At 41.8% G+C, this 12,759-nt stretch overlaps 1 protein-coding gene across 1 annotated transcript in view; it reads right to left on the reverse strand.

Moving 5' to 3' along the window:
• The window catches only part of LOC141785564 (poly(ADP-ribose) glycohydrolase), a 30,181-nt gene that overhangs the window by 4,813 nt on the left and 12,609 nt on the right, over positions 1 to 12,759 (reverse strand). The window contains exons 10-15 of the mRNA XM_074663932.1: positions 10,054 to 10,133; positions 9,910 to 9,970; positions 9,653 to 9,728; positions 8,484 to 8,631; positions 4,571 to 4,649; positions 2,299 to 2,407 (exon numbers count right to left, since the gene is read on the reverse strand). Of these exons, the coding sequence (XP_074520033.1) occupies positions 2,299 to 2,407; positions 4,571 to 4,649; positions 8,484 to 8,631; positions 9,653 to 9,728; positions 9,910 to 9,970; positions 10,054 to 10,133 (553 nt within the window). The remainder of the gene's footprint in view (positions 1 to 2,298; positions 2,408 to 4,570; positions 4,650 to 8,483; positions 8,632 to 9,652; positions 9,729 to 9,909; positions 9,971 to 10,053; positions 10,134 to 12,759) is intronic.

The raw sequence follows: 12,759 nt of genomic DNA on the forward strand, positions 1-12,759 counted from the left end.
TCAAGGTTCAGTTTTTTCTCCTCAGAGAATCAAACTTTCTTCACCTTTCAGTGTCCCATGTTTGCGCTCTCTGAAAAAGTCCAAATGGTGAGTTTGTGGTGTTGAAGGAGACGAGGTCTTTGAAGACGTGTTTAGTTCTTAAAGCTCTTCTCTCTTAGATGGTGTCTGATGGTTATTGGGCTGCAGTCAGCTCTGGTAACGGCCTTGATCTGGGTCCAGAATCCTCATTTGTCTTGACAAAGAGCCAATCAGATCCTCTGGCTCAGCTCTGGTGACGTTTTTTTGGGTCTACCTCTTGTCTCATAACCCTCAGGATCTTTGAGGAAATTCAAAATATCTGTGGCGTGTTGTGAGAGGCCTTGCTGGTGCAGCTCAACAACCCGACCACGTTCAAAGAGAAAAAGCTTTTTAGCCTTTACCATCAGGGGGTCACGACAGCGTCAATACCTGACAGGAAATGACATTGATCCACATTTTAAAGCAGATTTTATCTTTTAAAGGCTGAGCTCTGAAACTTATATCAGCTGATGAACAGACTGTTTCCCTTTATTTGTTGTTTTCAATAGATTTCCTACTCAATATTGTTTGTTTCACTTACGTTTCTTCTTTTTGTATTTTGAAACTCAAAAGAGAAAATGTTGTGATCCAAAAGTGCAAAATGTAAATTTGTGCTTTTTTTTCACTGGTCTTAGAACTTTGATTTGCTGTTATTGGTAAAACTTGCAAGTTTCATAACTTAGAAGTTAAGTTTCAAAGAAATTCAGCTCGTACAGTGTGTGTTAACCTTTTTCTTTGACCAGGCTTGGTGTGTGTGTGGTTTCTGGTGTTTCTGCAGGAAGGAAATTCAATCCTTTGTCTAACGTTAAGCAAAGTCTTCTTTTCATCAAACCTGTGAATGGAGCAGGTTTTCTCTGAATGATCTTTAATCAAGCTGTCATCCAAACTGGGCCACTCACAGTGAGCGTGGAATGATGTGTCATTTGGTACATAAAAAGAGGCCTCAGGTCTCGAGATCACCTCACTGTTCCAGATCAGTGGTACGTTTCATAAGCAGCAGGTCGACAGAGCGTCTCGGCGCCATCAAACAGAAATGGAACACAGAAAGCAACACAGCAATTCCATTTGCCTGCAGGTCTGTGCTTGACACATCATTCGACGCGTGAACACATGAAGGTTGGTCGACCTGGCTGAACAAACACTCAGGAAACAACACTGAGTCATTTCACACATACCTTCTCTCTGAATTGTTGTGGAGTTATTCTACATGTAAATAAAAGACCAAGCCCACAGAAACGAACGGGAGCCGTTGGTGTAACAACATGTCACATGTGTTGGATGTCAGATTTGAAATGGAAGGCCTGGAGGAGCTGTGGACATTAATTTTAACCCTGGACGTTACGTGAATAGGGAGAAATAAACGGTGGGCATCCATCCTCCCCCCTGACCAGTCATAAATTCCTCCTGTGAAAGGGCAGATATGACATTTGGGTAGCCGATATTCCAAACAGGATTGATCTCCATGTTGGTGCATTCTTCACACTCTTGTCAGGGCTGTCAAACTCATCCAGGCTTTTGACGGCTGACAACATCAACATCTTGATTTTCAGGTATGAATGAACACGTCTCTCTAGGGTGATTACAGACGTACAAGAAGCTATATCTGAAAAATCTACGGATTTAATTTAATAATAATGATTAACAGATAATGAAAAAATATTCTGGACCTATAATTTGTAGTTTTTACCTGCGTCATTTGTCTAAATTAAAAGAATATGACACTCATCTATAATTTAAATATTCACTTTGTGAAACTTCAACGTCAGTCAATTCTCCTCTCAGGTGGCATTTCAAAATATGAATCAGGTTTCCGATTATCATCAAAATGAAAAGTCATTAAATCAGAGCCAACTAAGCATTCAGTAAAATGTCAAAGTTGCACTGTTGAAACTGAAAGCCATGCAAGGGTTTGTCTTACTTTTTGTAAAAATTATCAATTTTTTTTTTACTCTCTGCAAGCATTTCAGGCAATATTTTTCTGGACTTATTCTGTAAATGTTGTACATAATGTCTAGTTCAATAATTTCAGCTTTTGTAGTGTGAAAAATTATAAATCTGTTTAAAAGAAATGAAAGGGGAAGATCGCAGCATTATAAGAAAGAGCAGTGAGTCAATGTGCAATAAAGGTTTGTTCTAATATACACTATTTTTGAACAAAAAGGAAAAAGTGTGGTTTAAAAGTTCTTGTAATCATTAATCCAATGATTAGAAACACAGATTTTAAGAAATGTAAAAATGTACCTTGTTGAGTTCCCGGTTTATCCTCTGAGGGTGAAACTGCTCGAGGAAGCTCTTGAAGTGCAGCGCGTCGATGGCAACAATCTCTGTGCATCTCCTCTGCCAACCATCACTGAAACAATCAACAAAAAAGAAGAGATTACAACAGAACTACAGCGTGCCTTGAGTCAAAGAAAGCAATAACTACATTACACCATATTCTTTTAAGAATTGGAATAATGATATTATTCTGATTGCATAGGAGTAATGGAAATACCTTTTCACCAATTGTAAAAACCCAATTAAGCTCATTTTCTGATTATTAGAAACTTAAACAAGACCTCTGGCAAATGCCTGTATCAACCTGAATATTGGGATTTGTTCACATCTCTGCATGTTCAACATGGCGAGGAGACTTTACACTTTGGGATGAGGATGAGACAAACTTATGCAATCAAATGAAAGAGTTGAATATCATGGACTACATAGACGGGCAGAAGCACACCACTGGTATGATATTTTTAAAAGACTGTGTGACAAGCTGCAGTTAAGGAGGTGAATAAGAACAAGAGCTCTAGTCAAATTTTAATGAAGAGGAGATACAAATATTACACAGTATAGTGCAAAAGTGAGCATCTTAGATTGTTTGGTGGAAAAGTCATTACAGTGAGAGCAAAAGAACACTCCTAGATGACATCGTGTCATGATGCTATTACTACTACTGCTGCAGTTTATCCAGAATATGCAGATTAACACGTACACAGGAATATTCCAGTAGTTCAGCACTCTGTGAAACATGCAAACCCCTTTTTCTGAATATTGCCAGAATATGGACCTTAAAGTGATACTCCGGGTTGGAACAAGTTGGGTCCTATCACAAGGTTTAGGGCAGAAATTACCCCTACAGCAGTGTTTTTGTGCAGCAGAAGCCCAGAGCGCTCGCACCAATGATATCGGTCTGCATTCACGCTTTATTTAGAGAATTTTCAGCACGTTACTTTCACTCAAAAACACAGCTAAATAAGGCTCTAGTTCTCATCATGTCGTAAAACGGCGCTACCTCTGCTGCAGAGCCACAGCTGGCTATGAGGTGCTTGTCACTTAGTGTATCAGTCCGCGCGCGCAGAGTGCCAGATATTAACAAACGCAGGTAGTCTGCCAGGACGAAGAGACACTATGAGAACTAGAGCCTTATTTAGCTGTGTTTTTGTGTGACAGTAAGGTGCTGAAAATTCTCTAAATAAAGCGTGAATGCAGACCCATATCAGATTTTTTCGGTGGGAGTCCGTTTATTTGTGTTTTTGGTCAAGTAAAATATGGCCCCGTCTGAGTGCAGAGGAAACCAGCCGAGGAGCAGGGAGGGGGTGTTTGGTGCAGGCACTCTGGGCTTCTGCTGCACAAAAACACTGCTGTAGGGGTAATTTCTGCCCTAAACCTTGTGATAGGACCCAACTTGTTCCATCCCAGAATATCACTTTAATAGGAATATGGTGAACATGTGAATGTAGTCATAGGTGTTAAGACCAACATCTGCTTTGAAAAGTAGTTGTTCTTTTAAGAACTGGACATGACAGGTATTTTTTCCAAGAGGAAGAAATGCCATATAACTTAAAGTAATGCAAGAAAGTTCAAAAGTCAGTAAAATTGATAATGTAGGGACAATGAATGTTGATACAAAGTTCAATTGTAGTCTAACTAAATGTCCTTGAGAAATTAAAGTTGGTGAAAAAAATGAATTATATATCTTAATTTGACTCTTCTGTTAGTTAGCCTGTAGGTAAATAGATAACTAGCCTCTTCTTCTGTCTCCTCATTGGCTCTTTTACTCTGCCTGAAGAAACTTTCCAAAGATGTTTGTTTTTTGTCCATTTTTCTAGCTTGGGGGGGTTAGGCATCAAGAATGTATCACAGACGGGTATAACAGAGAGAATCTGGTCATTTAAAAAAAAAAAAAAAAACCTTGTTCAAAATCAGATAAAAAATGAAACTGAAACAATGTAAGTTGAGCATTTCTTTATGTACGGCCCGAGATCAATTGACCCACGGACCGGTACTGGTCCACGGCCTGGGGGTTGGAGACCACTGTTGTAAATCACCCCTTAAGGTGGATGGAACCCCCTGCTTAAAGGGTATTTCTGTGTCACTGTGAAAACTTGTGAGATTTTTCTATTTCTTTGGTCAACTGTTGTAACTAAGTTTGGGCTTTTATTTTGAAGGCAGCCTTACCTGTTGTTTTGTTTAGTTCACTGTAATTTTTCAAAGCAGTTGAATGTTTGCAGTGTTTTAAGAGTTGTACCTTGGAGTTGTGTCCTGGTGGCCGCCATTCCATCTGTAGGTCTGAGCGTAGCCTGTGTATTTACTGTACTGCTGTGTCCCTGGTAAGAAACAAACAAAATCATGAGTCACTGTTATGTTTGAAAGTTTAACTTATTCATTGTGACTTTAAACAATGTCTGACTTAAAATATACAACATGAAAAACCGTAGTCACACAGTAGCTATAGTATCAGTGTCTTATCTCCATGGAAATGTGGCATATACGCAGCAAGGTAAACAGTTTAAATAATCCATCATAATCCACTCCACTGACTCTGCCTGATGTGATCTTATGAAACAGGATCATCTGTCTCATCACAACAGGAAGGTCAAGTTATTACCCCCCTCGACACATCGAGGAGCAGCAGCTGACCGGCAGCCCACAGGGGAACACTCAGCCCCCGTAAAGAGGGAGCAGGGGGAGGAGGGGGGAGCAACAGCACAGTCAAACAAATGAAGCCACAAATTAACCTCCCATTCATTAGCGCTCATTAGTACCTGGCTGTTAAGAGCACTGGCTGAGATGCTTCATGCTGCAGAGTGAGTAAACCAAGTGATTAGTGGTGAGCTGTGGTGTACGTGGGGGAGGGAATCTCTGGAGCACGCTCCACATGACAGGCTAATAATCAACCTGGCTCTTTAACAGTACACAAAGAAGAAATGGTTTCATAACAGAATAAGATATCTGAACTCTGTGGTTGACCAAGATGTAGCTGATCCACCAGTAACAGCAATTTTAAGACGGCAATGGGAAGCTGTAGCTGTTACTATACAGAGACAGAAAGTTGCTCAACTCCTCTGACGGAAATCTTAAAAGTTTTGTGTCAGACTCTCAGAGATGACATTTTATGTTTGAAAGGAGTAACCTACCCAAACAATATCTATTATTGTTTGGTTTTGTTTGTCATTTAAATCCAACTTTTATCAGGAGCAGCATCAGCTTCAGCCCTGGAAAGATCTGATTCCTCATCAGAAATAATTTCTAAATGAAGCGTCAGTTAGATCAAATTCACAATCATCCTGAAGGTTGTTCCTTTCATGTGTTAATGCATCAGAACAAAGTGTCGAGGAGAAGAGGCAGGAAAAGGTCGCAGGTGCATCTCATTGCCGTGTAGAAGCTAAAGCTAGTAACTGACAACAACGACAACAAATAATGCAAATGAAAATCATATTAGCTTATAAAAACGTTGGCAAAAAAGGTGTGACGTATATGTACGCAGAAGATAAATATCCCCACTCTGCCTGCGACAAGCTTGAGCTTCATTTTCTGGTTAGTACAGCAATCAGTGAATACGCGACTTCTCCTTGATGCTATTTATACTTTTGACCGCCCAATGGCTGCCAGATATCGAGCAATCAAGTAAAAATTCAATTAGGCTTGGGCACTTTCACAGATTTCAGTGCAGAGGTATGATCCATTAGCCTCCCTGCTGTGTGCCAAAACATATCACTGGGGAATGTGATTTACCACGAGACCACGATGCAGCGAAGGCTTCGGTTTTTCTTTTTTTTTTTTTACTACGAAGGGACAAGAGCTATGGGCAGGGTTCAATAAAGATGATGGAATGGAAGAGTCCATTAGCGGAGCGGGTCTTGGGCAGGTCTTCCAGCTATAATTAATTCTGGGCCTCAGTAATAAAGTTAAGTGGCTTAAGTGGGAGCGGGAGAGGGGTGGCTGGCAAGAAGTCTGAAGGTGACTCTGACGGAGGCCAGAAGATCTGATGCATCGGTATGATTGCTGAGCAGGAGGGTGGAGGCTGAGCTGCTTCACTTCCTGTATGAACGCACGGGTTATGTAACATCCAGGCAGTGTTAGAGGATGATGCGTGATTTATGCTGGACGGGCTGTAGATAGTCGAGAAAAGCTTTAACAAGATACAAAACAAAACAAAGGCAGAACAGAAAGAACAGTACAGTGGTACCTTGACTTACGAGTGTCCCAACTGATGAGGTTTTTGAGATACAAGCCGTCACTTGGACAGTTTTTCACTTTGAGGTTGAGAGCTAAAATTCTGGTTACAGGCTTCAGATACAGTGACCATCTGCCCAGCATCTTGTGTCTCACTCAACCACTTGAGGCAGTTAGCTCACAGTGGAATCATCAGTGTTGTGCTCACATTTGTGCTCAGATATTTCACAAACCTTTCAGACTTAATTCAAAAGAAACACCCAGAAAATGCTGCATATGGGCGTGCACCTGCAACGGCATTATTTAATGACACTTGCCAAAGTTATTTTAGAAACATTCTTAAAGGGAGGAGCTTACTGGACAGGTTGTTTATAGAAAACACCTGCAGATAAAAGTGAGGAAAGCATGGAAGAACAAGCAAAAATCAGCCAATAAGATTCAGTTGCTCAGTTCTCAGATATAATGCCGTTACCATTACTGAAAGTGAAATGAGGCGTGTAACTACTTTTCCAACCTGGCTCGCTCAGCACAAGAGAGGAGCTGCAAATAAAATGTGGGATAAAGCATCAGACACACAAGTAATGATGAGAACAATCATGTTGACTTGTCTTTTAACAAAGAGTTGATGCTATAGTCAACTTTCCAGGCACAAATATCACACAGCTACCTGTGTGTGTCTGTGTAACCTCAGTCAGAGAGGATCTCCTGCAGCGTCTTTGGATCAAACCAACTCCAGGGAGAGGGGTGGATACTTTTCCAGGTTTGAATGTAAGGCACAAGTAGCTGACTTGTTTTGACTTGAAAAAATATCAGAGATGATAGAAGCAGACTTAAAAATAAGAGGTTAATCTGGAGAAACTACAAGTCGGGAGTGGAACTAGAGACAGGGTTAAAAAGAAGAAGAATCTCTCCTAAATCAGGAGAGTTGTCGGGTCTATCTGACCTGGATCACTCAGACAGACACAGGACAGGAGCTGCAGATTTAATATGTGCAAGTGCCGAGCAGTCTGGGGGGTTAAAACTGGAGTTTTCAGGATGGGAGTCAACAGACACCACTTCAACGTCATTGATGGAAAAGGCAAAAACATGCATGTGAACATTATGCCCCACAGCAAAACCTGCTAAAAAATTGACTTCTTCCTCAGGTCTTTCAAAAAAGTAATGAAAATAACTACTTTTGCTGGTAACCAATTACATTCATGAATAAGTAATTCAGCTACCAATTCAAGATAAGTCGTCTTATCTCCAGGTAAATGCTGAACATTTTACTGAATAAAAAGTTTATTGTAGTACATTCTACCATATTGTTTTTGTACGATATTTGTTATTTATAAGTACATCTTTGATAATTCAAAACATGTCACGAATAAGATTATAGTGTATTTGGGAATGCAGAAAGGATTAATGACATTTCAATTCATTTCAATTCATTTAAATGGGGAAAAATTGATTTGACACACGTGTAATTTGAGTTACAAAACCGTCACGGAACAATTGCACTCGTAAGTCAAGGCACCATTGTACTCCAAATTTGAAAGGAGCTGCTGGGACAGACGGATTAAAAGGCAAGAAAAGGCAGACAGGGGCAATCAGCCACCTGCTGGGACTCCTTAAGTCCACCTCTTGTTACTGGGTCTGCCAGCCCGCCCCAGCCTTGTTTGTTTATAACCACTCAATACTGAAGTACAGTCAAAGGAAATTAGCCACCAAACAGAGCAATCAGGACAGCCACAATCTGCCACTCTACACAACAGCCAATCAACAGAAAGCACAAGGGCTGACAGAGCAGAGGGAAGAGCCAGGATGGGGTAAATTGAAGGTGTGCAGCGTGGATGTCATGCTGGTTGTTACCCATCATGTGTTCTCTGAAAAATACAGGTCAAGCGTGAGGAAGGTGAACTCAGGGCGGTATTGATTTGATCTGGATGAGCGGGCCAAACTGTGAAAAAAAAAGAACAGGTGAAACGAGATGTGACATCACTGACCTGTGATGATGAGGCATTCGTTATGATCCAGGGCTTCAGTGAAGAGGCGGGAAACGATGAGCTCGGGGTTGATCAGGAAGCGGATCTCCTCTTGGACCAGACCTGAACTGGTGACTCCTCCTCCGACAAACCGATTGGCAAAATCCACCTGAAGAGGATGGATTTTAATTAACCATGACTCAGCAAAAAATTACTGGGATTTGAATTTAAATGCAAAAATTCATCATTTTCTACAAAGAGACGTGAACTTCTCCTTTGAGAGTCTCTGCCCCTTTTCTCCTATTTGTGATGGAACTCCTTGACAAGCTGGTCGTGAAGGTGGCCTGAGGTGCTCACATTACTCAGACATCTGTCCCCGATGCCAGAATGAGCGCTCCCTAGGAGCAGCACTTAGATGTGCTGCTGGTGGCAAATATCAAAACAAGAGAGCAGTCCTCCCTCCAGTCACAACATGCTGCTAAACTGACTGCTGACGGATGCTTGTGATCGGTTTTTCCAGATCATTCTTCAAGATTTATGCTCAGATCTATATAAGACACTGTTGTACTTGTTTATTTTCGTCAGTCGGTGTTGAAAAATGGAGTCTTTCAGCTTAAAAGCAGCCATGAGGAACATATAATTCAATATGAGGACTGTTGCTCATTGGCCTGTAGACGGCCCCAAGCAACCCCGTCACCGCCCCAAGAAGAGGCTGCAGCACATCTCCCCAAACTGGTCACTCAACTCTGGGACAGCGAGCCAGCCTCTAAAGTCTGCTTTGACAGCCTGTCAAGCACCCAACCCCCCACCCCAGCAGAGCATCCATCAATCCGGGGGCCACGGCGAGCCCCCGGAGCTGGTCATGTGTGCACATCAGCTGTCAGTTTGTGGCAACCGGAGGCAAACAAAAGGTGAAAGGCAGAGCGGGCCGTCCTGACAGTGTGCAGGAAACGAGGCCGACGCGGGGAGCAGAGGAGGCTCAGAGGCCTCGACCCCAGTCCCAGCGCACACTTGTCACAAGCTCCCCTCAAAGGCCTTTTCAGCAGCAGTAAGCAATCTGGGTGGAAATCTCCGGCATGAGGAGGCAGACTGCGGCAGAGGGGGTGAGGAGAGAGAGCCTCCTCAGGCTGGAGAATAAAATTCTTTCAGGTAAAGTCTTTTAACTTTTATACTCATCCTCTTTGTCTTACCTGAAGCATCCCACTCCCATCATCCTCGATGGTCCCTTCACACGTTATGTGGAGCTTTGTGAGCAGAGTCTGTGAGCTGGGAGAGAAATAATGAGCTGTTTTTACTCTTATCGACTTCAGCTGAAACAATTCATCCTTGCTTTCTTCCAAAAACTGTACAAGCTTGGGAAGACAAGCGGATACAATCGACTGTGCGGCAAACACAACTAATACTGCTAATAGTTTTCTTCATGACAGAATCGATGTACTAACTCCACCTTTTCCAGTTCAGAGGTTTGTCCAAGCTTTTGCGTGTGAACGTGACGAGTCCAGTGGGATCTTGGAAACAGAAATGAACAGATGTATCAGCATTGTTTTTTGTCAACACTTATTTATTGTGTAGAGCTGATGCTAACACCTACTTTGTTCAGTGACACTCTGGAAATAGCACATCAAGGTTTTTAGCTTTTCAATCTTCCTTGAAGAGGAGCCCTCAAAGAGTCTAAAGAAGAGAAGAAAAGAGATTGATTCAGCGTTATAAAATAAAACAAAGGCAGCACCCTTTCTGGATGATCAGGTTAAACGTGGCACCAACTCGCAGCAGGGAGCAGGGAAAATGACTCTTCGTGTAACCAGCACCGTGAAGACACAAGAACTCCACTCTGGCCATGTGAGCTCAGTCAAGCTTCAACTTTTGATGTGAATTAGTCCATCTCTCCCTCAGCTTCCCATTCAGTCACCGGACGATTATGTAGGAGGTCCTGCGTTCTTCGACAATGGAGTTGCCCTGAGGCTCGCCATCACAGGGTCGCACTCGTGCCACATCACAGCACTCGCACAAAAAGAGGGACGAGAGGGAGACTGGCTCCTTGAGGATACATTAAGAGTCCCTTTTAAGGAAAAAGGTTGATCCCTCTGAAAAATGAAAAAAAAAGTACAAAAAGCAGCTGGTTTGGGTGCACTTTCAGCACCGGGCCCTGCATCTTGCTCTCGAGAAAACTTTACAAAAAGCTCCCTGCAGCCAGCATCACATGCCACAATAGCGAGAGGGAAATTTCATGCGAGGGAAATGAAACAACAACAAAAGCTGGATTCACTGAGAGCCCCTCCAGCACTGGAAACTCATTCATCGGACTCCAGTCTTGCATCGGTTTCTATTTTTCTTCGGTGTGGCCCCGAAAAACACTGTAAGGTCCTCAGGGCAAGGACTTAGAGTCACCACTAGTGAGAGCAGGGTTTGGATAGAAAAGATCGCTGTATGTTCTTCAGAGAAAAGAATTAATACACAATTATATAACATCAATACACCATCCACAGAGAGCAGGGGGCTATGATGTAACACAAGGAAGGGGTAGAAGTGAGTACAGCGACGGAGGAAACGATGGAGGTTTTGCTTCATCAGCACAAAATACAGGATGATCCAGTTGAAAAAAAATCAGAAACATGAAAAAAACCTTCAGAGAAAAGCCAAATTTCAAAACAACTATAACAGATAAATCTTGAGGTAACACTTATTTTACCTCAAGAAGGGAATAGAAGACAAATGGGTTATTTTTATTTAGTATTTTTGAGTGTTTTGGGGCTTTTACATCTGTATCTAGAAAGAAAGGACAGTGCATAGAGCAGGAAACAAGGCGACAGTGAGGAGTGACGTGGGAAAGGGTCTGCAGGTTGGAGCTAAGCTCATGGGGCGCACGACCAAACTGCCAGTCCAGGGGTGGCCAACCTGTGGCTCGCGAGCCGTGTGTGACTCTTTGCTTTTTGGAGTGTGGCTCCTCGATCCACTCATAAAACTGATGTATTGTTGCAAATGTTGGGATCAGTACTGATCAATACTTGGGTGACGAGATTGATACTTAAGTTTCAGTTTCTTTTCTCTACATGCGCTCCTCCCAATCGCTTATGTGCTTGTAGATCAGGCATGGGGAAATTACGGCCCAGGGGCCACATGCGGCCCGTTAAACGTTTTAATCCGGCCCGCCGAACTTGAAAAAATTTAAGGAATAAACCTTGTTAATGTTTTATTTTCCCTGCAATTCTGATGTTTTCTATATAGAGAGTTCACATTTAATATCAAAATATCACACAAACAATTTTAACGAATGATACCCTGATAGTTACCAAAGCACTCCATCCATCTGCTCCTGGTCTGGCCCCTTTGTCAAATGTTAGAACCCATTGTGGCCCATGAATCAAAAAGTTTGCCCACCCCTGTCGTAGATAGATAGATAGATAGATAGATAGATAGATAGATAGATAGATAGATAGATAGATAGATAGATAGATAGATAGATAGATAGATAGATAGATAGATAGATGGAACTTTGTCTCTTCTGCCGTAAAATCAGAAATTTGTCTTTGACATGGCTCTGTGTACAAATTTAAACACACTTACAAAGACAATAAATCTCGCTTTGAAAATTGGAAATGTATTGATTTTTATTTTATGTCATTTCGTTTATGTGTAAGAAGAAGTGCGTTTGTAAGACCACGTTTTTTTACGGCTCTTCGTCGTACAATGGTAATTTTTGTGGCTTTTGGTCTTTGATTTGTTGGCCACCCCTGTGCTAGTCCACTCCGGCCCTCCGAAAAAAAACAGAGCTCAAGATCTCTGCAAGTGCCAAGCTAAAAGGAAAAAGCATGCATCGGTGTTTTCCTTGTTTAGAAATGCTATATAAATGAAAAACTGATGTGATTGAACTCTGTTACACCCTTCTGGAAAAAAAAGAAAAGACAAACAGCCAATGGCCTCCTCCATTGTCAAAAGCAGCCATCTGAATCAAAGTTAATCTAATTCCCTCTTCCATTTAGGTAATTACTCTGTGATGCCAACAGAGATGGGGGACATGACTGAGCAGGGCTTCAGACACTCTGGGAAACTTGCCGGGATTTGAAGCGAGAGACTGTGCAGCGTTCATCTTTTTTGTTTCTGTTTGTTATATTTTATTTTTAACAAAGCAAGAATCAGAAAAAAGGGGCAATAGAGAATAAAAGGTTGTGTATGATGCACTTAATTTCTGTTTCTTCTGCGTTTAAAGTCAGTTTAATTTGACTATAGGATTGTTTTTGTTAAGCTTTGGTATTCTGTAAATGTTAATCCAACAAGAAGACAAATGATGGGTGAGGAA

The sequence above is a fragment of the Halichoeres trimaculatus genome, unplaced genomic scaffold, assembly GCF_033239565.1.
Source record: "Halichoeres trimaculatus isolate MK-OKI-2021-1 unplaced genomic scaffold, fHalTri1.1 fHalTri1_scaffold_23, whole genome shotgun sequence".
Taxonomy (NCBI): domain Eukaryota; kingdom Metazoa; phylum Chordata; class Actinopteri; order Labriformes; family Labridae; genus Halichoeres; species Halichoeres trimaculatus.